General features: G+C 38.2%; 6 protein-coding genes across 7 annotated transcripts in view; 4 read left to right on the top strand and 2 right to left on the bottom strand.

Moving 5' to 3' along the window:
* LOC140671481 (uncharacterized) overlaps positions 1–26,829 on the top strand; it is an 85,571-nt gene that overhangs the window by 48,398 nt on the left and 10,344 nt on the right. Inside the window, exon 1 of one of the 2 annotated variants that reach the window (XR_012047747.1) lies at positions 19,138–20,240. The exons of the other annotated variant lie outside the window; for it this stretch is intronic. The gene's annotated coding sequence lies outside the window, so the exon portion shown is untranslated. Of the gene's footprint in view, positions 1–19,137; positions 20,241–26,829 lie in introns of those variants that run through there. 2 annotated transcript variants of the gene reach the window in all.
* On the top strand, positions 714–3,589 carry LOC140670973 (uncharacterized). The gene has a single exon (XM_072901926.1). The coding sequence runs from the start codon at positions 2,461–2,463 to the stop codon at positions 3,577–3,579; it is 1,119 nt and encodes a 372-aa protein (XP_072758027.1). The 5' UTR covers positions 714–2,460; the 3' UTR covers positions 3,580–3,589.
* On the top strand, positions 4,816–6,236 carry LOC140670971 (uncharacterized). The gene has a single exon (XM_072901925.1). It carries the CDS (start codon positions 4,816–4,818, stop codon positions 6,205–6,207), a length of 1,392 nt encoding a protein of 463 aa, XP_072758026.1. The 3' UTR covers positions 6,208–6,236.
* Positions 8,205–9,290, bottom strand: LOC140670974 (uncharacterized). The gene has a single exon (XM_072901927.1). The coding sequence runs from the start codon at positions 9,288–9,290 to the stop codon at positions 8,205–8,207; it is 1,086 nt and encodes a 361-aa protein (XP_072758028.1).
* Positions 21,033–22,389, bottom strand: LOC140671302 (E3 SUMO-protein ligase ZBED1-like). Its single transcript, XM_072902560.1, has 3 exons — positions 22,108–22,389; positions 21,340–21,971; positions 21,033–21,165 (listed from the first exon to the last, which is right to left on the bottom strand). Exons 1-3 carry the CDS (start codon positions 22,387–22,389, stop codon positions 21,033–21,035), a joined length of 1,047 nt encoding a protein of 348 aa, XP_072758661.1.
* Positions 22,430–26,618, top strand: LOC140671484 (uncharacterized). The gene is made up of 3 exons (XM_072902817.1): positions 22,430–22,767; positions 23,513–24,617; positions 26,427–26,618. Exons 1-2 carry the CDS (start codon positions 22,641–22,643, stop codon positions 24,610–24,612), a joined length of 1,227 nt encoding a protein of 408 aa, XP_072758918.1. The 5' UTR covers positions 22,430–22,640; the 3' UTR covers positions 24,613–24,617; positions 26,427–26,618.

Raw genomic sequence — 26,829 nt, 5'->3', positions numbered from 1 at the left:
AACGCGGTAGAGGGAGAAGGTGCTATAGGCGTTCGCAACGCGGTAGAGGGAGACGGTGCGATAGACGTCCGCAACGTGGTAGAGGGAGACGGTGCGATAGCGTTCGCAAGGCGGTAGAGGGAGACGGTGCGATAGCGTTCGCAACGTGGTAGAGGGAGACGGTGCGATAGACGTCCGCAACGTGGTAGAGGGAGACGGTGCGATAGACGTTCGCAACGCGGTAGAGGGAGACGGTGCGATAGACGTCCGCAACGTGGTAGAGGGAGACGGTGCGATAGACGTTCGCAACGTGGTAGAGGGAGACGGTGCGATAGACGTTCGCAACGTGGTAGAGGGAGACGGTGCGATAGACGTCCGCAACGTGGTAGAGGGAGACGGTGCGATAGACGTTCGCAACGTGGTAGAGGGAGACGGTGCGATAGACGTTCGCAACGCGGTAGAGGGAGACGGTGCGATAGACGTTCGCAACGTGGTAGAGGGAGACGGTGCGATAGACGTTCGCAACGCGGTAGAGGGAGACGGTGCGATAGACGTTCACAACGCGGTAGAGGGAGAAGGTGCGATAGACGTTCGCAACGTGGTAGAGGGAGAAGGTGCTATAGGCGTTCGCAACGCGGTAGAGGGAGAAGGTGCTATAGGCGTTCGCAACGCGGTAGAGGGAGACGGTGCGATAGACGTCCGCAACGTGGTAGAGGGAGACGGTGCGATAGCGTTCGCAACGCGTTAGAGGGAGACGGTGCGATAGCGTTCGCAACGCGTTAGAGGGATACGGTGCGATAGCGTTCGCAACGCATTAGAGTTCTTCTTAGAGCGTATAGGAAAAAACTAACCACGCACCACGCGCATTTATCTCAAATATATACACGAGATCCCATATCTCATCTCTCTCTAAATAGAGTATCTCTTTTTAAATAGACTATGCATATGATCCTATGAGAGGTAAACGTCTTTGTTTGACTGAGACTAAGAGAGCGCGAGGAGGAGGAGGAGGAGGCGTAGAATAAAATAGTGTGAAGAGAAACATTAATGTTAATAATAATTTTTTATTTTTTATTTGTTACAAGTATCATAAAGTATATCATTTATAGCACACGCCAACAATTCGCAATCTACGAGTGATCCGCTATCGAACGCGTCACTCTCGCGAATCGCTTTCACAGCATCATTTACATCAGTAATATTGTTTCGTTGCAAGACGTTACAAAATTGTTTAAATTTTTCATTCACGAAATGTGTATTTTGACACAACCATGAATGCATATGATCGATGCAATCTTCAAAATCGAATAAATGTAATAATGTTTGAGGTTGCATATACAAAGACTTATTAGATAATGTTAATTTAACAATTCTCGATCCGTTTAATGCGATCATTTGGATAGATAGATCACAAATCCATAATGGTTGACTTTCAGTCGATTGTACATGTCGTTCAATGTCTGCACGTTTCTGCATCAATGAGTGCCAGAGTACGATAGGCAATACTAATCGATTACCTCGGTTGTCACCAAGTATCAATTCGACATACGACATAGCTCCAACGCTTATTCCAATCTCCAAATATTTGTAAGATGTCGGGGTTAGGATATACCTTCTTCCAAGTATGCAAACCGCACGACGAGATGAAACGCTATATAAAATATTAAAATATATTAAAAAATAATATTTAGAAAATAATTTTTAGGAAATAATATTTAGAAAATAATTGAAACTTACATGTTCTTTGATTGAATTTCACCGTTCTCAATCGGAATGTAAAAATTCATCTTGCTGGTTTCTTTTGTGGAGCACATTTTTTTTTTTTTTTTTAGCACAACCTTATGCACGGACAACTGATGCGATACTAAACTATTGAAAGTACTGCGATCAATCAGTAATATCGCAAAACGTAATGAGGAGGGGAGTATTTGTGACGTAATTTTGCAAGCGCCAATGTAAGGCTGCTAGAAATTATTAAAAATCGCGTCCCCACGTGCTTTCTCGAGCGCCGTGTGTGGCCGCCGTATGATGAAATCTAATCAAATGTATACGACGCTAGAAATATTCGGTTACAAATGTATAGGACAAAGCGTGAGATAAAATTTTTGGCTAAATGATAACATAAACAGACCGTCGACGGTACGGATGTTTGCGCTAAAGAATAACGCGCCGACAGTACGAATGTTTGCGCTAAAGAATAACGTGTCGCATAGTAGGTGGGCATTATCATGTATATTTAATTTGATTGTAAATAATAAATATAATCCTATGCGGAGAGGATGTCATATTATATTACATTACCACGAAAATATGCGTGAGATAAAGAGACGTGATAATATAGAAATGACGGATGTTTATACGAAAGAATAACGTTTTCGCAATCTGAAAAGAATATAACGATTAGATATAAATCAGAACAGAGAGTCACATCTCGCCATTATTGTCGAAGCTTGCACGAGTGTACCTTATATGTAAAAAAAAATGGAGCAGGTTTTAACGCAACAATCCACCTTGATAAATTCGGTGGAGGAGTACTTTGCATGGGAGGTGCGATGCGATGATTATATCAAGTCGTTGGAAGAGCAGAGTCGAATTAAACGACCGCGAATATCGATCGGATATCGACAATTGTTGATCGCAAAGATCGCGCGACTCGAAGGACTGAAAAATGCGTTGCGCAAACGTTTCGTACACGCGGGTGCCGGACACAGCGCGCATCAAGCTGCACTATTTTGGCGAGAAATTGATACAGCGTTCGAGAACCGTATATCGACTGGTGCGATAATCAATAGCAATTATATCGAACCTCGCCAGTTTCTCGAAGACGCGAGTGATATCGTGCTCGAACATGTGCGAGACGCTATCGAAACACACTGCAGTGTGAAAGTGAATACTATGTTTAACGGTGAGTTTGTGGCGGGTGAAAAGCACAACGATAAAAGTGTAAGTACAAAAAACTGTGAACTATTTCGTACATCTGATTTACGCGAATGGTACGAGCAACGTGTTATCGAGCCCACTTTAGCATCTCTCGAAGAATTTCAAGAACGTGATAGTGGGTGGGCATTATCGCGTATACATAATTTGACTGTAAATATAAATAAATATAATCCTATGCGTGCGGGATGTCATATTATATTACCGCGAAAGATAATGATGAAGCGAGCGATAGTTAACGTGCGATCCAAAGACAATGCATGTTTCGCATGGGCAGTGACTGCTGCTATGTATCCCGCTGAAAGAAGGGTTGAACGAGAATTATCGTACCCGCGTTACACGGATGTGCTAAATCTTCGAGACATTGAGTTTCCAGTGACTCTTAATCAAATTAAAAAGTTTGAAATTAACAACAATATTTCAATCAATGTGTATACCATCGAAAACGAAAATATTGTTCCTATTCGTCTTTCGGAGCAAAAGAGGGACAAGCACGCCAATTTGCTCTACATTCAAGATGCGCAAGATATCGGACATTTCGCGTGGATCAAGAATTTATCGCGACTCGTGAGTTCGCAACTCAATAAACACAATGGACAAAAATATATCTGCGATCGGTATGTATATTTAATATTATTGATTTTTTTCAAAATAAATATATAATTATTATTTCTATTTTTATAAATGTTAAAATATATATAATTATTATTTCTTTTTTATAGATGTCTACATTATTTTTATTCGAATGAGAAACTACAGTCACATACTGTAGACTGCGGGAAGATGAACGACTGCGCTATCCGATTACCGAGCGATAAGGATAAGTGGCTCGCTTTTAACAACTATAACAGGAAGGAGCAGGTTCCTTTCGTCGTGTATGCCGACCTGGAATGTGTTTTGAGAAAGACGTACAAAGAAGAAGAAGCAGAAAAAAATTTATACCAGCATCATCAAGTGTTTAGTATCGCTTATTATGTACATTGCTCGTACGATAATTCGTTGTCCGCGTATCATTCTCGTCGCGAAGCCAATTGCGTCGCATGGTTTGCTGAAGAATTAAAAAATTTAGCAACGAGCGTGAAAACAATTTTATCTACAAATCTTCCCATGATAAATTTGACGCGTGAAGAATTGGAAAAGTTTAACAGCGCTACTCAATGTCACATATGTGAGAAACCATTCGTGGAAGACGATACGCGCGTACACGATCATTGCCACCTCACTGGGCGGTACAAAGGTCCCGCGCATTCAAATTGCAATCTAAATTATAAGGAATCCTTTTATATTCCAATTATTTTCCACAATTTATCCGGTTATGATTCACATTTTATAATCGAGGAAATAGCCACAGCGTTCGAAGGAAGAATCGATCTACTTCCGATAACTAAAGAAAAATACGTTTCATTTACGAAAGATGTTAAACTTACGGAAGACAATTGGCGAAATCACATTAAATTACGTTTCATCGATTCTTTTAAATTTCTCACAACAAGTCTCAACAAATTAGCATCTTTTCTCAGTAAAGATAAATTAAAAATTTTACAATCTGAATATCAAAATTTGCGGGTAGAAGACTTTGATCTGTTAACGCGTAAAGGCGTCTTTCCGTACGAATATATCGATTGTGTAGATAAATTGCACGATACATGTTTACCTCCGCGCGAATTATTTTACAGTTCCTTGACAGGTAACACAGTATCTGAGAGCGATTACGCGCACGCTGAGATTGTGTGGAAGCGATTCTCCATTCGAACGCTAGGCGAATATAGCGATCTGTATTTAAAAATCGATGTTTTGTTGTTAGCAGATGTTTTTGAAAATTTTCGTGACAATTGTATCAAGAGTTACGGGCTCGACCCTGCGCATTATTATACTCTGCCCGGATACACGTGGGATGCCATGTTGAAGCATACAAATATTAAGTTTGAATTGCTCACTGACATCGATATGGTAATGTTTATAGAACGAGGTATACGCGGTGGTTTGAGTCAATGTTCCAACAGATACGCGCATGCTAATAACAAGTACATGCAGTCATACGACCCATTGAAACCGTCATCGTATCTAATGTATTTCGATGTAAATAATTTATACGGATGGGCAATGTGTCAACCTTTGCCTTACGCTAGTTTTCAATGGGTCGACAATATATGCAATTTTGATCTATCATCGATCGCGTCCGATTCGCCTACAGGCTATATCCTCGAAGTCGATCTCGAGTACCCGCAACATCTTCACGACGCGCATACTGACTTACCGTTTTGTCCGACGCGTGACAAACCACCCGGCAAGAGAGAGAACAAGTTGCTCGCGACCTTATACGATAAGAAACGATACGTAATACACTACCGCAATCTGCAGCAATGTACGCGACACGGTCTTCGCGTTACAAAAATTCATCGCATATTACAATTCGCGCAATCTCCATGGTTACGTACATATATTGAATTAAACACGCAATTTAGAACAATGGCTAAAAATGATTTTGAAAAGAATTTATACAAATTAATGAATAATGCAGTTTTCGGCAAAACGATGGAAAATGTGCGCAATCGCGTAGATGTAAAACTTATAACAAAATGGGACGATAGGTACGGCGCAGAGGCGATGATCGCGAAACCAAATTTTCATAGCAGGAGCATTTTTTCGGAAAATTTAATCGCTGTGGAATTGCGTAGACTCGAGGTGAAGTTTTACAAACCAATCTATGTAGGTATGTGTATACTTGATGTATCCAAGATGTGTTTGTACGAATTTCATCACGATTACATGATTCCAATGTATAAAGAAAAATGTAAAGTCATGTACACCGACACGGATAGTCTCATATATCACATTGAGTGCGAAGACGTGTACGAGAATATGAAGCGCGACATCGACAAGTTCGACACGAGCGACTATGCGATAGACAATGCGTACGGTATACCGCTCGTGAATAAAAAGGTACCGGGTCTGATGAAGGATGAAAACAACGGTATGATAATGACAGAATTTGTCGGGCTTAGAGCAAAAATGTACGCGCTAAAAATAGATGGTAAAAAGGATACGAAAAAGGTAAAAGGTGTCAAGAATAGCGTCGTCGCGAAAACGATAACATTTGACGATTACATGCAGTGTTTGAACGAAGGAATTGAAATGACGCGACAGCAATCGACTATAAGATCAAAAATGCATAAAGTATATACCATGCGGCAGAAAAAAATTGCTCTAAGTCCACACGATGATAAACGGTATATAATACCTAAAAGTATCGATACGCTACCATGGGGGCATTACAGAATACCGTTGTAAAAAAGAAAAAAAGTGTATATATTTGAATATTATATATATTTATATATGTAAACTTTATATAATATTTGTTATATTTTTACAATACATTATTTTTATGAATCCAAGAATTCCGTGAACTATCGAATCCCAACCATTTCACAAAAACTTCATCCCCTCTCTTCCTCAATATCTTTTCCACAAGATATATATCGGGATTAGCAACGCGTTGCAGTTCGTATTCGTAAAATCCACCGGCAACGGGATTTCCGCGCGAATCTTTTAATATATATGTCACGGGATTAGTTTTCTGTATCTTAACAATTTCGAACACTTCGGTGGTCCAATTTGGTGTGTAGCCTTTTTCGAATAAAGTCTTGAATTTACTCACGCGCACCGAATCGCCTATTTTAAATTTCGCCGGCGCCGCAATCTTTACGTTGCTGTACACCGTATGTAAAAGTTTCTCCGCGACGGCTGGAGTAACATCGACAGGTCTCATACCGATAGTGCGATGTTTTTGCGTGTTGTACTCTTCAACGAGTCTCGATAGTTCGTCGATCCACTTGTAGTTTCCATTGAGCGTAAACATTTTCCACATTTTATTCTTCAAAGTACGATTGAAGCGTTCCACGATCGAGGCTTTCATGACGGAATATGTCGAATAATGATTAATATCGTGTTTCTTCATGAGGTTTTGTACATTTGCATTGTAAAATTCTTTTCCTTGATCGGTTTGAAAATTTTTCGGGCATCTCGCATCGTCTCGAATTATCTCCGCAATCGCATCGGCCGTCTCGTTTCCACCTTTACTCTTGAGCGGTACGACCCACGCATACTTGCTCAACACATCGATAACAGTGAGTATGTAATTGTATCCCTTGTTGACTCGAGCATACGGACGCATCTCGACGATGTCGGCTTGCCACAGATCATCGTATCCCCGCACTATGACGTGTCTTCGGGGAAAATTTTTTCTCGCTGGCGCGTGCAGCTCGTTTACCAACTGCCGTCTCTCCAAACTATGTTGATTCTTTGCTTTGCCAGTTTTTCTCGATGGTTGTTTGTTGTTTGCTTTTTTATCACTCATTTTTCGTTTATCGTCCTTTAAGAGCCGTTCTTTAAGTTCCGTTTTTCTATGTTTTTTTTATTTTTTCACGTTTTCTAATCCGTTCTTGCGTTGTTCACCGCCGTCCTTCACCCATTCGAAAATCGTTCTTGATCCGTTCGCAGCCTTTTTCACAGTCGTTTTTGACTCGTTCGTAGCCGCTTTTGACCCGTTCGTAGCCTCGTTCACAGACGTCTTTCGAACGATCGTAGGAGTTCTTGAGTTGTTTGTAACCTTGAGTGTAGCCGTGAAGAACGTGTTCGTAGCCTCGTTCACAGCCCTGCTTGAGATGTTGATAGCCTCGTTCGAGGCTGTTGTTGCTGCTGCTGCTGCTGCTAGGTCGTTCACTACCACTGCCACTCATTGTAGTATATTAGATAGCAGTTCGGTAATTCTTCGTAGCGGTTCGATAATTGTTCGCAGCCGTTCGATAATCCTTCGTAGCTGTTCGATAGCCGTTCGATAGCCGCTCCTAACCCGTTCACTGATGCTCATTCGGGTTGATAGCCGTCTCTGAGTTAGCGTTAGCCGCGCGTTGAAGATTGTTTAGCGCAATCTGTAATGCTCGCACGTCCTTCTCAAGCGAAGTAAGCTTCTCGTCTGATTCTTTCTGTCGATTCATTAATCTTTTAACGCAAGACTGTACGTACAATTTGTTGACGGCATCGGTGTCAGCCTCAGGTTGCGCTACACGACGAATCTTACGCGACCTCGCATCGAAGTCTGTAACGACGCGACACAGAGCGTTTTCGTGCACATAACTTTTTACCAATCTATCCCAAGAGCCGTTTGTACCGGTTGCATCATTTCTTGAATCGAATAAGCCAAACTTGTTGATAGGCATTTTTTTTTCCGACGCTTCGTAAAGTGTCACGCGACGCTGATCGACTGATTAGTTTTGTCGATACATCATTCAATTTATAATAAGACCATCTTCGCGAAGTTCTTCGATAATCGACATGATTTCATTGTCGTGAGCATTGTTACCGGCTCGACGCGAAGCATCCAGTAATCGCAGACGATCTACCAACTCGTTTGGATCGTTCCAATGCACGTAGTCGATCTTATTGTCGTTTAGAGTCATAGCGCGCGGTAGTATACCCTTTCCAGCTTTTCTGCTAGACAATAACGGCGCAATTACATTTTTATACTTATATCCTTTAGTCCCTAATACTGGATTATGTGCTTTGTTCCCACGTTTATGCGCATTCGTCGCTAATAATATACTTTTATATTTAAGCAAATCATCTTCGGTGTATATTTCATCGTCGGGGATTTTTTTGAAAATTAATTCATAGAGACCAGGCGTTCCCGTATATTTTACTTCATTGATAATTATATTATCATTTTTGTCTACGTCAAAATGTTTATCACCGAGCATTATTCCATCGTTAGAAAACTTAATGCCGTACACATAATCCATAGCTTTATCTTTATCTTGATTCATAACAGTTAATATATATTTTTGTCCGAGTGGACCTAAATGCTCTCGAAATATGTTTACACCTGCGGACGTTTGCAATTCACGTTGTACCGTCGTAACCAACGAATCGGGTGTGGTTTCAAAAATTTCGTCGACGGGTGGTTGCTCGTACGATAATTGACGCGGTTGCGCAATTTCTATCTGAGTAGATGTGTCCGGTATCGTTCGTCTTTGATTAGGTGTAGAAGTTATCGGCAAATCATTTAATGAGACGTTTAATCGTTTTTGCTTTGAGCTCAAATCATTATATGAGATTCTTGGTCGTTTTTTAACTTTAATAATTTTCTTTTCCACATGGTCTTTTTCGAGTATATCGAACGGCTCGATTTTCGATACGTCGGATTCTACATCGATGGTATTTTGAACAAGCTGTTTTAGAGGCTCGCTAATCGGTTTAAACTGTTTCTCCAACGCTACATCTTCCTCAATTTTACCAGTTTTTAACGCGCGATATTTTTTGCGAATTGACTCGCTCGTCTGTACAATTTTTCGCGCAATCTTTTCACGATCACTCATGTTTTTTTTTATGTAGACGTTGCTCTGTCAATGTTTCGATAGCAACTGATCATTTTACGGTACCGCAAATTCATTAAAACCTCTTCTGTAACGTCCATTGTTCATTGAACTGTCTTTGTCAATTACTAGAAATCCATGCTTGTGCTGCCAACATTTTTCGCATAACGCGCTAAAATCATCGTACGACATGTCAGTATTTACATGATCGTTGTACACATGTCGCAAGTTTGTACCGTCTTGTTTAAATAAAATCAACAGATTAGCATTGTCGCGTATAAGATGCTTGGGTATCTTGGCATACGTTTGACAGAGATAGAAACAATCGACGCTTGAGTGTCGACCCATTGAGAAGTACTCTCTTATCGTATCTTGCTTGTCGCATGCCACGTCATCGAAGATAAAAACCGAATTTGGAAGCGCCTCTCTCGATGAAATGACATCGCTGTTATTAGAGAACGTAAAGTAACCAATTTCATCTATCGATGATAGTAAATTTTCCAAATATTGATATTTTGGTTGTTGAAGAGATTTTGAATATATGTATAAATTTTCAAAGCGTATGCCGTTTGGACTTTCTATCAAGCTTATCAACAAGTTAGTTTTACCGCAATTCGAAGGGCCGCAAATGAGACCGCGTATTGTATTCGGTAACATTTTTCCATGTTTGTGTATTTCTTTTTCAGGCATTAGTCTATTGTCAAAATTTGTTACTTTAATTACCGTTGGTTGTAGCACGAATCGCATGACTTGTCTAATCAGACTTAACGATACTTTATGAGGAGGAGGAGGGTGAGGAGAGCCTATTTATAGATGCGCATCAAATCGAAACCGCTCAGTGTCAAACATGTTTCTTTCACTGTCGGATGACTGTGATATTCTCAACCTTACCTCAGAACAGTTGCAATATATACCGAAGATTATTTTATTGAAACAGTTTGGTCGTTACGTGGAACGTCTGTGGGACAAACTTCCGGAATATATAAAGGCTGATTCGGAGGTTCAGACCTATCGTCGCTGTTTCGAACATTACAATCGACCGTGGCAACGAACGCACATTGACGGTCCAGCGCCGATGATAAAAGATTGTTACGAATGTCAGCGAAAACCGTAAGAGGCTGTGGTCTGTTGAATCGCGCGATAAACGCACTCCCTATCGAATTACATATTCCTGGATATCAGTTTTGCGGACCGGGAACTCGTTTACAAGAACGATTGGTTAGAGGCGATCGAGGCATCAACCCATTGGACGTCGCGTGTCGCGAACACGATTTAGCTTACTCGCGAAGCAACAACCTCGGCGAACGACACGTAGCGGATAGTATACTAGCTGCGAGGGCGCGGGAACGTATTACCGCGAAAGATTCGAATTTTGGCGAAAGAGCAGCCGCCACGGCCGTTTGGACGGTCATGAAAGCAAAGACGAAAATGGGTATGGGGATGAAAAAGTCGTCGTCGAAGAAAAAGATTACGAAAAAACGAATACTTCCGGTAGCGAAACGCGGAGGCGTATTACCGATTCTACCAGTGTTGGGTGCTCTCGGATCTCTGATTGGTGGAGCGGCTGGTGTAGCGAAGATGGTAAACGACGGAAAATCTACGCAACGTCAGTTTCAAGAGATGCTACGTCACAATCGCGCCATGGAAGGTCGCGGATTGTATCTCGCGCCATACAAATACGGACGAGGAATCTCAATGAGAAAGAAGAAGAAAAAAAAAAAAAACGTCAAAGAGACACTAAAAATGCCAAAGGGTGCAACTACCAACGTACAACTGCTGCAACTAGCAAAACGTATGCGCATTCCGTATTTTAGAGGCGTTTTTATGCGTGACTCATTACCGATCGGTGGTATATATCGAAACGAGAGCGGTATCATAAATTTGGATAACGCTAAAGGCTCGGGTACTCACTGGGTAGCGTATGCAAAGAGAGGGAATCGCGCTATATATTTTGACAGTTTTGGCAATCTTCGCCCGCCGAATGAATTGATACGATATTTAAATGTGTCAAAAATAGATTATAATCATACATCCTATCAAACTTATAATCAAAGCATCTGCGGACAATTGTGCTTGCAGTTTCTCCGAACGGTCGATGCACGCGAATTTAAATTTTAACACATGCACATTATATGTATGAAAACACATTTTGAATAAAAATTATATATTAAACATATATATCGCTATGTATCTTCTTTATAAAATCCTATCCTTCTTCCTGTATATTATATAATAATAATAATAATAATAATATGTTACATTGATATATTTTTTAATCGAAATGTATAGTTTATTGGAAATGTGTCAAGAATACTTTTAATATCTTAATAAGTTACGTTTATATTTCTTTTACTGCAACCTTTTCCTTTGCTCTCTCTCTCTCTCTCTCTCTCCTTTCCTTACACATCATACTCTCCTTGTGCTACGTCTATAGCGTTGCCCTTTTCCCACCATTATGCTCTCCTTGTCCTACGTCTATAGCGCTTTCCTTCTTACACCACGTCGTACTCTCCTTGTCATACGCTCTATTGTGCTTGCAGTTTTTCCGAGCGGTCGATGCACGCGAATTTAAAGACATACATTCCGCTATTTAATTTAGTATTCGTTAAACAGTTTGGTCAACATGTCTATGACATTCACGCTGACTGGGAAGAGCAGCGTTCTCGCGGCAAATTACTCGCCCACCGTAGATTTAAGCGATGGTGAATACGAACTCGGTCTAGCGGATTTTGAGAGTTATCACACGATATCGAACGTGAATTCCTCGAATAATAAATTTTACTTTGGCAAAGACGATGCGGAAATTACGATTCCCGAGGGATCGTACGAGCTGCAAGCGATACATGAATTTTTGAAAAAAACAATTTCACGAAAACGTTCGCAACACGCAGTTCGTGATGGTGATAAAAAACAAACTGACGACGATGACTTCGAGGCTGGAGAATGGCCGATAGTGCTCCGCGCTAATTACAATACGATGCGGAGCGAGATCAAATGCGCCTACAGAATAAATTTTAGCAAGCCTAACAACATTGGATCGCTGCTAGGATTCTCGAACCGTATACTGCAGCCGCGAAAATGGTACGAGTCGGACGTGCCGATTAACATTATCAACGTGAACATTATCCGCGTCGAATGTAATGTCACCGCGGGTGCGTACAACAACGGTAAACTCGTTCATACGATACATGAATTTTCACCGAGGGTACCACCAGGATATAAGATATCGGAAACACCGGCGCACATCATTTACCTACCGATCATCGTACGGAGCATTACGGATTTAACGTTACGCGTTGTCGATCAGGAAGGACGATTACTCGATTTTCGAGGAGAAGAGATCACCATTAGAGTGCATGTACGACGGCGACAAAATTAGCGTGTGATGCTCGTGCTGAACGGATCGAAAGACGTGAGAGACAACACAATTTTTACGACGCCCGTGACGACAACAACAACAACAACAACATCGAGATTTGCTAATACGCAATCATCTTGCGCTAAGAAAAAGAAATTGAACGCATCAAACGTTGCGTTTTTACAATCTTTGGGATTCGCGGTGCGAAACATTTGAACGATGACTGACATTCTCAACATCGCGGACGAACCGATCTTTGACGATCGCATCGTCAAGATTGAGACTCACGCATACAACCCATTCGCCAACACAACGTTCGGACACAGTGACGAGATAAGAATACCCATACAACAACAGGATCTGTATACATTACCGTACGAGAGTTTCTTATACATCGAGGGAGAATTGAAGATAAACAATCCAACTGACGGATCTAATGTGGTACTGCAAAATAATTGCGTAGCATTCATGTTTGACGAGATTCGATACGAACTCAATGGCGTGGAGATTGATCGCAACAGAAACGTGGGAATAACGAGTATGCTCAAAAACTATGTAACAATATCATCCGATAAAAGCGTGATTATGAGAAATGCTGGCTGGAGTGATCCAACTACTGTAAATGGACATTTTAATTTTTGCGTACCGCTCTACATGTTATTGGGATTTTGCGAGGATTACAGACGCATAGTAATTAACGCTCGTCACGAGTTGATCTTAATACGATCGCGCAATGACAACAATTGTCTGGTTGGAGCTTCGGTGGTGGAGCCTGTGATCAACATATTCAAGATACAATGGCGAATGCCACATGTGCTGTTGAGTGAAATTAAGAAGTTGTCTATGCTGCGCGCTCTGGAAAGCGGACGCTACCTCAGCATGGGTTTTCGCTCGTGGGATCTGTACGAGTTTCCGCTGTTGCAGCGTACAACCAAGCATTCGTGGGCCATTAAGACCGCGACTCAGCTGGAGAAACCACGATACGTTATATTTGCTCTGCAGACAGGTCGGAAGAATGTTATGCTCGAGGATATGAGTAAATTCGACGACTGCAAATTAACAAACGTGAAACTTTATCTGAACTCGGAATGTTATCCGTACGACGATATGAATCTGGATTTCGATAAAAACAGATGGTCGATTCTATACGACACGTACGCGCGTTTCTGCAAAAACTATTACGGATACGAGTACCTCGAACCGAGCCTCACCGTCTCACTGTTTCTACTTTACGGTCCGTTTGTAATCATCGATTGTTCTCGACAAAACGAATCGGTAAAAAATGCTACCGTAGACGTAAGAATAGAATTTGATTGTAAAGAAAATGTGCCGGCAAACACTACCGCTTATTGTCTCATTTTGCATGATCGCGTTGTCGAATACAATCCTCTAACGAACGTAGTACGTAAAATTACATGAATCAACACTAGCAGGAACGCTCGTCTTATCAGCCAACCAACCAACCAACGTTCGATTCTTCTGTAAACGACATTGGAGAATCGCATACCGGATCATATAACATAAAAACTTGCGATACTCGATGATTAACGTCAGTCGTTCGTCGTCGTAGTTCTCGATGATTAACGTCAGTCGTTCGTCGTCGTAGTTCTCGCTAATATCTCTTCATTATGGTTGTGCCAACGTTTGTGGATCTTCAAGGATTTATCGTTGGAGGAAAGTTTATCGTGAAAGAAATTGCGATTTTGACGAAGGGATCTGTACTCTCTCATTATATTTTTACGAGTCTTACACCATTTCGTTTGCTCACGAGGTCTGAGAGATCTCAGGTTGCATGGTTGGTTGGAAAACATCATAATCTGCAATGGGAAGATGGGAACGTTCCATACTACATGGCTAAACGTTTAATCACTGAGGCTGTGACGTTGAAAGATACATCTTCTCGAGTGTATGTCAAAGGACATGAAAAACGAGAATGGTTGGCGAATTTACTGGAAGACGATGCGAGAATCGGTCTTATTATCGAGACATTGGATAACGACTATGATGACGTTCCTGCTTTAGATAAATTAGATGCTACTCTGCGTTGCGATAGACATGTACGAAATTGCGCTTTACAAAATGTATTTAAAATATTCAATTGGTGGTCGAATCATCATCATGAAGGTTCAATCAACCCATATTTACATTAAAAAACTATAGTTCAAGTATTATTTTCTATATTCTGTAATTAAATTTTTTTAATTTTAAATAAATTTGGAATTTTTATACATTTATATATATATTTCTTTTACTTGTCACCTTCTTTCCTTACCATCGTGCTCTCTCCTTTCCTTACACATCATACTCTCCTTGTCCTACGTCTATAGCGCTGTCCTTTTCTCACCATGCGCGCTCTCCTTCCTCTCTATTCTTTCTCTCACCATGCGCGCTGTTCTTCCTCTCTATTCTTTCTCTCGCACCCATATCTATCTCCTCTTCCTACCATCGTGCTCTCCTTTTCTTATCGTCATGCACTCCTTGTCCAACACATACACCACATCGTAATATAGAACGCCTGATTATATTTATTATTTACATTTATATTCAAATATAAATGATAATGCCCACCCACTATGCGGCACGTTATTCTTTAGCGCAAACATCCGTACCGTCAACGGTCTGTTTATGTTATCATTTAGCCAAAAATTTTATCTCACGCTTTGGCGTAATAACATTTAACATTATAAAAAAAAAAACTTAACATGCTAAAATTATCTTTTTTCTCGCGTACGCGTTAGACTCCGTCTTATCGCGCCTCCGCTATCCTCCTTCCTCTCTATTCTTTCTCTCGCTATCCTTCTTCATCTCTATTCTTTTCTCTCGCACTCATATCTCCTTTTCCTACCATCATGCTCTCCTTTTCTTACCATCATACCCTCCTTTTCCTATCATCATGCACTCCCTTGTCATACACATACAGCGCTTTCCTTCTCACACCACGTCATACTCTCCTTGTCCTACGCTATATAGAACGCCTATCGCACCGTATCCCTCTAACGCGTTGCGAACGTCTATCGCACCGTCTCCCTCTACCACGTTGCGGACGTCTATCGCACCGTCTCCCTCTACCGCGTTGCGGACGTCTATCGCACCGTCTCCCTCTACCACGTTGCGAACGCTATCGCACCGTCTCCCTCTACCACGTTGCGAACGCTATCGCACCGTCTCCCTCTACCGCCTTGCGAACGCTATCGCACCGTCTCCCTCTACCGCCTTGCGAACGTCTATTATTGCAAATATACATTATGAATAAACAGAGTGGGGTGATTATTTTATCTATAACAGTTGACATTCCTCTCTCTCACCGTCAGACCTCCGCAGTCTTTCGGAGAGGACACTCCCTCCACGTGCGGAACCATATGTATGCCCCCCCCCTCCCTCCATCAGGGGATATTTGGTACCACCCTCCCCCCTTAATCTGGGGGGTGGGGCATTTGGTACCTCCCCCTTCCCCCTCAGTCTAGGGGGACATTTGCCCCTTCCCCCCGCGATTGAGGGGGACTACCCCCTCCCCCTCCCCCCGTCAGTGCGGGGGGTGACGAGGTACCTCGCCTCGTCCCCCCCGCTTACCTCACCCCCCTCATATCCCTGGATTAGAACTCTCTATATATATCTACTATTACATAATATACACGCGCAGTCACAATAATGCTACGACTTTTGAGATACACAATTATGGATGTAGCAACGACACGAACCAACCGATAGTTTTATAACATTTATACACAAATATAAAGTTTATCTTGTACATTATAATTTTAAAGCATAATTTTGATTAATGAGATATTTACGATAAAAACGAGACGAAATGTGACAATATTATTCGAATAATTTTTTTAATTAGAGAAAGATTTTAGTAAAAATTATCCGAATTATAACGTGTTCCATGTCATGTTAATCGTGAAAATCTCATTAATTCATTATAATTATTTCGAAAAAAATAAAATAAAAAATAAGTTTTTTTTTACTTGACAAGCATTTTAATTCATCATTATCTATCATTACAGTTAAAGATCCTCCATGTCGTCGAAAGTGAGAGTGAGTAAAAAACGTGTAAATTTTGATTACATATATTGATTAAAAATAATCCGACTTATGTTGTGTTTGGTGTCATTTTAATCACAAAAATTTCACTAATCTATTATACAATTATCACAAATCAATAAAATGCGAAATAAAAGTTTTCATTTTTATTTTATAAAATGTTATAGATATAAAATAAGATCTCCGCGAGAGTGGTGAGTCGTCGAAAGCGGGAGAGAGAGAACGAGTAAGGAGTAAGCAAGATAAACGACATCAAATAAGAATTACGAAGTCTTGTTTGCGGGTCTTCTTTTATCTCCAGTCTTTCGTATCATATTTTATCTAAACCATAAACAATAAAATTTTTACATTTCGCATTTTATTGATCCAAGAATAATTGTAATAGATTAATAAGATTTTTGCCATTAAAATGACACCAAACACGCCATAAATCGGATAACTTTTAATTACATAATCAAAATATTAATTATTTATGGTATTAGAGCGGACAGAACTACATGATCAGATCCATTCTTCGGTGCTACGGTAAAACAACTGATTGGTTCATGTTCGTGCTAAATTCATAATTGTAGATTTGAAAGGTACACGGAAATATTTATTAATATATTTCATTACATATTATTTTAGCTTACATCTTTTTTATTTTAATACATGTTATGGATGACATTATAGTTATATGTACTGGTATAGAAATTATTAAAATTATTTTTACTAGGTAGATATAAAAATATACATATATGTGTAATATACAGGGTGTCCGGTAATTAACGAGCAAACGCTCGTGAGCAGATAGAGTTCGGTAAACTGAACAGAAAAGTCCTTTACCATTTTGTGATTTTTGCAATAATTATTAAGAAATTAATTAAAAAATATCGACCAATTTGTGTGAGTATTAGCACGTGGCGAGAAGAACCAGCTGTCACGCGGTTGCTACACAGTCGCACACATAGTAACCGTGTAACAATGGGCTGTCTTTTCTGGCTGTGCTCCTAGCGACCACATGACAGCGGGCTGTCTTTTCGCAGAGCGCTAGTATATTGGCGCGAATTGGTCGATTCTTTTTAATTAATTTCTCAATAATTATTGCAAAAATCGCAAAATGGTAAAGGAGTTTTTTGTTCAGTTTAATCCGCTCTACCTGCTCACGAATGTTGACTCAATCTTTACCCGACCTGAATAAAATAGAAACCTTTTAAGATCCAATTAATTGTAGGTATATTGTACAAAAAAATATTTTAATAATAATTTTAAAAATATTATTTTATTATAAGAATATTTTACTTGTCTTTATATCTTCTCTTAAAATAAGCGCCAAAAAAATACTCTCGGTTTACTTTAAGAAAGAAATTTTCTAAAGAGTAAAGTAATTTCAGGTATTCTTAAGATAATGTAAAAATATATACTGCATAGAGTATTTTCTTGTCAATCTATTATTTGATATTTGAGATTATTAATCCTAATAATAACAAAACAATTTTAGAAATAGACATTTGCTATTTGTTAAAATTTTGACAAGTTAAATTAATATATACATAATTTACTTATATCAATAATTTACAAATAATATATCTTAAAAAATATAATTTAAAACAGAAAATAATTTATTAAAAGGACTCATAAAGTGTATACATTTATTTCACAAATATCATGAAAATCATCATAAAATTTGGACTTTCTTTTACAAATAAAAAAAAATTCGAGGTCTGTACGATTTTTTTCGAAGTTATGACGAGTCAAAGTTATCTATACATTTATGTTACTGCTAACATTAGCGATGGGCAACACGGGGAGATTGCTGGATACGTGTATATGTATGTGTGTGCGTATATGTGTTGTGTGCGCGTACGCGTGCGTGCGCGTTCGTGTGTATGTGTGTATCGATAAAGTTATAAATATTCAGTAAATGTACTTATACACAGTAAATTTCTACATATTTTTCGATTCACATTTAGTTACGTTTAATAAATATACAAATGCGTGTGTCTATAACTCCGCCAGTAAAAGTAGTTTAGCTAGAACCACTGCCAGTCTCAAGTCTAGATAAAGGAGGAGGGTTTGTGCGATAAGGTGACTTCCTATCCACAGTAAAAAAGAATCTTGTTGCGAATAAGTATAATACAATATTTGTTTTTTTCTCTCTACCTTTTGATTTCTCTGATAGAAAATAACAAATATACATGAATAATAAAATAGTTACGATGAAAGAGAAAATATTTATTTAATATAATATAATATATAATTTCTATAATAACATAGAGTTATATTTAGTAAATGTAATATAAGTATAAGCAGTACATCTGTATATATTTTTCATTATTTATTTATATTTAATTATTGAACGTCTATAAATATATGTGTGAATCTATAATATAGATTTCTATTATTTTTACAAATAATTGTTTATATCATTGATTTAATTTTCAACGAATAATAAAGAAATCGTTATACAGTAAGTCGTAAGATTGTTTTCGTTAAAGTATTTTACACATTTTGTAATCACGTTTCATGTATTTTAAATATATCACGTTAAATCGAATAATAATATTGTTTTAGTTAAGAAATTTTACATGTATTTTAGAATTAGTTGATTGTCCATATTTTAACGCGTTAAATTTCATCACGTAGTATAGTGCGTATTTGTCATTGTCTGGCGCGAGAAAAAAGAGAGACAGAGAAAGAGAATACTCGACCTTCTCCTTGATATTATGCATTTCGTCGTAAGAGAGAGAAGACCGCGCCGTACAGCGTACGTCACTCGTGACAGCCACGAGCCGCGAGTCATTCATACGAGTCGGGCAGCCGTAGCGACAGTTCGCGCACGTGTTTTTACTCCGGCGCGGTGCCGGCATCGTCACGTGCATCGGTCACTTCGAGGTCACGTTTCTCGCGACGATAATACGTAATAATAATACGAATAATAAGTAATAAGATTACAAAGAATCTTAAATTTTGTTAAATACGTCTAAAATGATTCCAAAATAAAATAATAACATTCGACCTTGGTGACATATAGCCCGCTATTGTTTTTGACATTTATCTCGGCTCTCGCGGCTCTCGGCTTCGTCGCGATCGCGGTCGTGTTTCGCGTTCATATTTTCTGATTTCGATCACGAAATTATGTTGTCAGAAATCGTAATTGATGCCGACTAAATGGGATTCTCTCAGCGTTGCTTTCCAGTGAAAAATGATAGATTGGAGAAAATGTCGAATTGATGTCATTTATCGGCGTTTTTCCAATTGTCACTTCTTATACTAGAGCTTCTGATTTAACTCTTGTTCGGAGTTTGTGCTTGACCTGCCGACTCCAAGTATGATTCTCGAGCGTGATGAAATGGGATTTTCGATCGTTCCGAAATGCGGAAGTGCCGTTAAACTATCGCGCGTCTTTACTTTTGTACAATTTAAAATATTGCGCAATTTTATTTTTCTGCAATTTACACAAATTAAAAAGGTATATCGCGCGTATAAAACAATAGTTTCTAACAATCCTGACATCTCAGAAGAGGAGAAGGCCTAGGAGAGGCATCCTGCACCGGCGGAGCATCCCTAGAGTAAGTATTATTATTTGTATATTATTATTTGTAGATTAATTATTATAAATCCTTTACACCAGTTTAATTCGAGCCATTTATTTGAATAATTTAAACGCGAGAAACTCAGAGATAAAAATTTTTATGTAAAAGTTTCTATTTAAAAAATAGTTTGTTTTTTAATTTATAAAATTATTTTATATTTAAATATCTGCTTATTAGGGCTCGTGAAAACCGGTTAACCAGTTAACCGGATATCCGGTTAATAACTGATTAAACGGGTAAAACCCGTATTTACGGTTCTACGATTACGGTTACCCGTATTGTACGGTTAATTGTATTATATGTATTATATAAGGCGGTTACTCGTTTGTAGAACAAAATTATTTTTAAATATAAATTTTTATTTATTGAAAACAATTATTCTATAGTTGTTTAAAATTACAGTTTGTTTAAAATTAATGATGGGTATTTAATAAAAAAGCAAATTAATACAATTAATAAACAAATAAAGCAACAATTAATAGTCAATATAATAGTTAATTAATTATAGCCTGACGCTCCCTACTTGAAATTATATTATGTACTTTTTTTCTCCTAATCTTTATTATACATATATTAATAATTATGTATTATGTAATATAGTAAATTTAGGTAGTATAATGTATTTATGTAAATATAACTTATATATAACAGCTAATAATATTAACATTTTATTTCTTAAATATTTACATTTTATTCATACTTCACATATATGCTATTATGTTAATTTATTAATGATTTTCTTATTTCGATAAATTACAGTTAAAATATTCACATTTTCTGGTAACAAGCAACTTCTTTTTGATGTAACAATGTTGCAGTTGAAAATGTTCTTTCAGATGCAGCTGGAATACTCAAATACTGTATAGCCAGTTTGAATAAAGTTGGAAATTTATCGCTGTGACTTTTTCACCAAAACAGCGGATCTAAATTATAATCAATTTGTGATTGAGCTAAATATAAATCAATTTGACAAGTCCAATTTGTCTTCGATAATTCTGGTTGGAGCAAAAAATCTAAAGCGGTTTGGATTTTACTTTCGTCGTTTTCTAATTCCATTGGCTCATCTTCATTATACAGAGATTTTATATGTGCAATAATGTCTGATTTTACTTCAGTTGATTCTAAATCTAAGCTTTTGTATCTTGGATCGAGAAATGTTGCAATTTGTGTTGCTGAAATTGGCTCCAATTGAATATCTTTAATGTTAAATCTCCGTTTAAGAGAAGAGTATGCTGCTATTTTGAATTTTTTTAAATTTTCGCTATCGGTTGGCAAAATAAGCATATGTTTTTCCATGATGCTCATAATAATAGGCCTCACTGTCAATAAAGTTATGTTTGATTCACTACAAAATAGAGTAGTCGCTACTTGAAATGATTTTAATATTTTTACCATTTCGTCCATTATAGTCCATTCTGCAGCAATAATTTCAAGTTTTTGAGCTGTTTCATTTGAAGTTAAATGTGTATCAGCCAATACAAAAGATATTGCTTTTCGATTTCGTAAAAGGCTTTCACACATGTGAAGTTTTGAATTCCATCTAGTCTCACAGCTTTGAGTAAGATGCTCTTCTTTTTGATTAAGTTGTATCTGTCTTTGAGTCAAAGCTTGACTTGCTACATTAGATTTGTGGGCTGTGATAACACGTCCTTTTGTGCATATTTCTTCATAATCAGATACATCATTCAAGGTATCTTTAATGCATAACTGAAGTAAATGAGCATTACATTTAAGGCTGTGAGAAATATTATTCATTAAATTCCCTGCAGCCATCATGGCTCTTGCACTATCATGTACTATAGCTAGAACTTTGCCTTCTAAATTCCACTCTTCTATTACGGACTGCACAGTTTCGGAAATATTTTTTTGCAGTTGCTCGTCCCTCAAGCAACAAATTGCATAATGTTACGCGATGCAATTGACATTCTTCATCAAGATACTGGGCTTCGACTGATATGTATGAATTTTGCATTCTTGATGACCATCCATCAATGCTTAAAGAAACGCTATATACTTTGCTTAAATTATTTATAAGTTCTTTTTTTATTTTATCATATAAAAATTGCAAGCGCGTACGAATTGTTTGCGCACATGGAACTTTGTATCCAGGTTCTAATAAATGCATAAACTCTTGAAATCCATCAGAAGAAACAAAGGAGATAGGAAGTAAAGTTGTTCCGATTAAACGTGTTATACTCTGATTGTATTTCGCGCCTCTTCCTCAAGATAACAAGTAGTACTCCTCAATTCCATGCGCCACAATATTTAAAGCTAGAATAAAAAATACTTCTCCATCTAGGCGTTATTCCCATTCCATCGGGCCCAATACGTCATTCTTTGTTTTTGTGCCGAGGTGATCACATCGATAGATTGATAATGGGAAAGAGAAAGCACAGAGCGGATTCGGAGGATGAATTCAAGGAAAATAGATTAGTAAAGAAGATAAAACGACTGTTAAAGGATTTTAAAAGACATAAAGATCGGTTACAAAGAAAACGCTCAAGTAAGTATCAGATCAGACGAACAAGCGGTAATAAATTTAGACCCCTTGAAGAAAAGGGGGAGGGGGGCGTATACATATGTATATCCGTTAGGAAAGAATAGGATATTAAAATATAATACTTTTTCGTCGCGTCATAGGTCTAACCTATTGACGAACCACAGGCCCTAACCTGTTGGCGATATTTATCTCTGAGACGAAAAGTATTCACACTCGAAAAGAGTGATGAAGAAACGTTGCATTGTTTTTTCACAGTTTTGATAAACATTCGTCGCGTCATAGGCCTAACCTATTGACGAGCCACAGGCTCTAACCTGGGGACGAGATTTATCTCAAGACGAAAAATATTCACGCTCGAAAAGAGTGATGAATAAACATTGCATTATTTTCACTGGTTAAACATTCGTCGCGTCATAGGCTCAGCCTATTGACGGGTCACAGGCTCTAACCTGTGAGCGAGCCTTGTCTCAGAGACGAAAGACACACATCTAATTATTAGATAATAAAGGGCAGTGTTTTTATACATAAATTAGTCATGTCTAAATTTAATCTTGTCGACTCACAGGCTCTAACCTGTGAGAGACTTTATTCCAAGATAAGAGGTATACTAAATACATTTTCTTGGCATATCTCGTAAGACATACGGTCTTATCATTTAATGAAGGTGGATCACCAACCTAATGTAAAAATAATCTTGTATTTTCGTATAAACTGAAAATGATTCTAAAAATAAGGTTATGGTTATTAGGTAGCCGTGAGATGGAATCAAAAGAGGTTGGTCGGAAACGATTGAGGTCGTTCAAGGAGACGAACTTAGAAGATCTGTCACAGAGCCCTTCTAGATCTCCACCTAGATCCTTACGAGATACATCACCTTCAATATACGGCGAGTTCAGTCAGGAACTGACAGAAGACGAGGGTTTGACTTCAAATCATTCCCAGGATCCTCCTAATAACACTATCGCAACATCGGCGGAAAACACCATAAGAAATCAGCCAATAGTATCAGGTGTGGAGGCACCCTCTGAGATCCAGAAAACTGATATCCCAAGTCAGGAAGAAGGGACCATCGTTGAAGACCTGAATCTGGAGATCTTAGAGGCAATTGGCAAACGGGTTGCGGAAGATAGAGTACTAGCTCCAGCCATCCCAAAAAGCATTGCTGTTCGACTGGAGGATATTTTAAAGAAAGGGTTACCAAAAAAGGAGAGAGAGAAGTTGCTCAAGGAGCATGTACCGCCAAAGAATTGTGTCTTGATTGACCCTCCAAAATTAAACGAGGAGATTAAGGTCTCAATAGGTGAAACATCAACAAAGCGTGACGATCGTATCATGATCAAACAAAAGAAGATCACGGCGTGCCTAGCCTTGTTGGGTGGTGTTATTGTGGATGTCATTAATAACAAGCAAGATGAGAAATTATCGCTCTCACAAATTACTCTAGTAAAAAAACTTAGTGAGGCTGCACGATTATTGGCGGATTTACAGAGGAATGAAATCCTGACTCGTAGGAGTCTAATTTTAGCTGCAATTAGTAGCTCTCAAAAAGATACTCTAGAGGAAGCAAAAGCCGATGAGTGGCTCTTTGGTCAGAAGTTGGGAGAAACACTAAAAGCAGCAAAATCAATCGAACGATCCGGTAAGGAATTGAAGGCAAAACTGAAGAACACAAAGAGGCCAAAAAACTCGAAAGTTCCGCCTCGACGTCAGCCTTTCAAAGCCAGAATGTCAGGCGGGTTCCGGAACAAGAATTACAGAAACCAGTCCAACAAAAAAGACTGGGGAAATCAGAGCGGAGGAGACCGCAACAACTCCCAGTCACAGATGTTAACGCAAAAGAAAACTTAAATAATGTAAGTAGTCCGGCTGGCAGGTTGAAACTGTACTTAGAGGAATGGAAAAAACTAACTTCTGATGTCAGGATTTTAGACTGGATACAAAATTCCTTTCGCTAAAACTGTGGTTCAAAATTCGACTCCTAGAGAACCGGCATGGTCCTTAAAAGAAAAAACGCTAGTGAAAGATCACATCGAGAAGTTAATCTCAAAAGGGGCTGTTAGTAAGTGTCACGCACAGAAAGATCAGTTTTTATCTGGTATATTTTTAATACCTAAATCAGATGGTTCAAGTAGGTTGATTCTCAATCTTAAAAGATTAAACGAATTTATCAAAACGGATCACTTCAAATTAGAAGACTATAAAGTAGCTTGTAAATTGATAAGCCCAAACTGGTTTATGGGAAAATTGGATTTCCAGGATGCTTATTACATGATTCCTATTGATGAAGAATTTAGAAAATATTTAAGATTTTCATTTGATAACAGCCTCTATGAGTTTAATTGCTTGCCTTTTGGTCTCAACACAGCACCATATGTTTTCACAAAAATTATGAAACCGGTGATAAGTTATTTAAGAAATTTAGGGTTTCTATCAGTCATTTATCTTGATGATTTATTACTTTTAAGTAATACATATTCAGATTGTTTAAGAAATATTAAGGCATCTATAGAGTTTTTAGAAAAGATTGGTTTTATTATAAATGAAGAAAAAAGTTGTAAAATTCCATCACAAACTTGTACTTTTCTGGGATTTATTCTAAATTCACGAAATATGACATTGGAGTTATCACAAGAAAAAAGACAAAAGCTCCAGAATCAAATTAAAATTTTCAAAAAATTAGATAAATGTAAAATTAGAGAATTTGCACAATTGATAGGATCCTTAGTGTCTTGTTGCCCTGCTATCAAATACAGTTGGGCACACGTAAAGAATCTCGAGAGAGAAAAATACTTGACGCTTTTGAGAACAAAGGGCAATTATGAAGCAGTAATGCATTTAGCTCGAGATTTACAAAGTGATTTTGCTTGGTGGGAATTAAACGTTTTGCATAGGAATTCAAGCTTGGCTAGTCGAAGTTTTAGGTTCGAAATTTTCTCAGACGCCTCCCTCACTGGTTGGGGGATTTCATGTGGTACTAATAGAACACATGGATTGCGGAATGAATCCGAAAGGTTACACCATATCAATTATTTAGAACTTTTGTCGGCATTTTTTGGACTCAAATGTTTTGCCAAAGATCTTAGGAATTGTGACATTCTATTAAGAATTGACAACACCACTGCAATTGCTTATATAAATCGTATGGGTGGTGTAAGATTTAAAAAGCTTAGCGATCTTGCTAAAACCATTTGGAAATGGTGTGAAGAACGTGAACTATTCATTTTTGCGTCTTATATTTCATCAAAAGATAATGCAGTAGCGGATTTTGAATCCAGAAGATTGGATAAAGAAACAGAGTTCGAAATATCTGATGTAGCTTTTCGGAAGATCGTTAAAAGATTAGATAATCCTGACATAGATTTGTTTGCATCAAGAATAAATAATAAATGTAAAGATTATGTATCTTGGACGAAAGACCCAGGCTCTATAGCAGTAGATAGTAGTAGATTTACCTTAAATTGGAAAAATTTTTTCTTTTATGCTTTTCCACCATTTATCTTAATTGCTAAAGTTTTACAAAAGATTAAAGCGGAAGAAGCGGAAGATATAGTGGTAGTACCACATTGGCCAGCTCAACTATGGTTTCTGTTATTTTTCTCGATGCAAAAATCAGATGTTTTGATTTTTAAACCCGACAGTAACACCTTGCTTTCACCTGATAGGGAACCACATCCTCTTTGGAAGTCGCTTACCCTGGTGGCCGGGCTATTATCAGGAAAACCTTCTTGCTAAAAGGTATTCCGGAGGAATCCGTGAAAATCACTATGTCCTCCTTAAGCGAATCTTCCTTAAAGCAATACGATTGCTCCTTGAAGAAATGGTAGAGATATTGCAAGGAAAAGAATAAATACTTTTATGAAATTACGGATATTATAAAGTTCCTTACTGAAGAATTCAATAAAGGAGCGTCTTACGGATCTCTCAATAATATGAGATCAGCCATTTCACTCATTTTAGGTCCGGAAGTAGGGCAAAATGAGTTAATAAAGAGATTTTTTAAAGGGCTATTTAGATTGAAACCTCCAAAACCGAAATATGAATCTACTTGGGATCCAAAGATAGTCC

This window comes from Anoplolepis gracilipes, chromosome 11, assembly GCF_047496725.1.
Source record: "Anoplolepis gracilipes chromosome 11, ASM4749672v1, whole genome shotgun sequence".
Classification (NCBI taxonomy): Eukaryota; Metazoa; Arthropoda; class Insecta; order Hymenoptera; family Formicidae; genus Anoplolepis; species Anoplolepis gracilipes.
The sequence above is the reverse complement of the archived record's forward strand: the minus strand, read 5'-3'. Positions and strand labels throughout refer to the sequence as shown.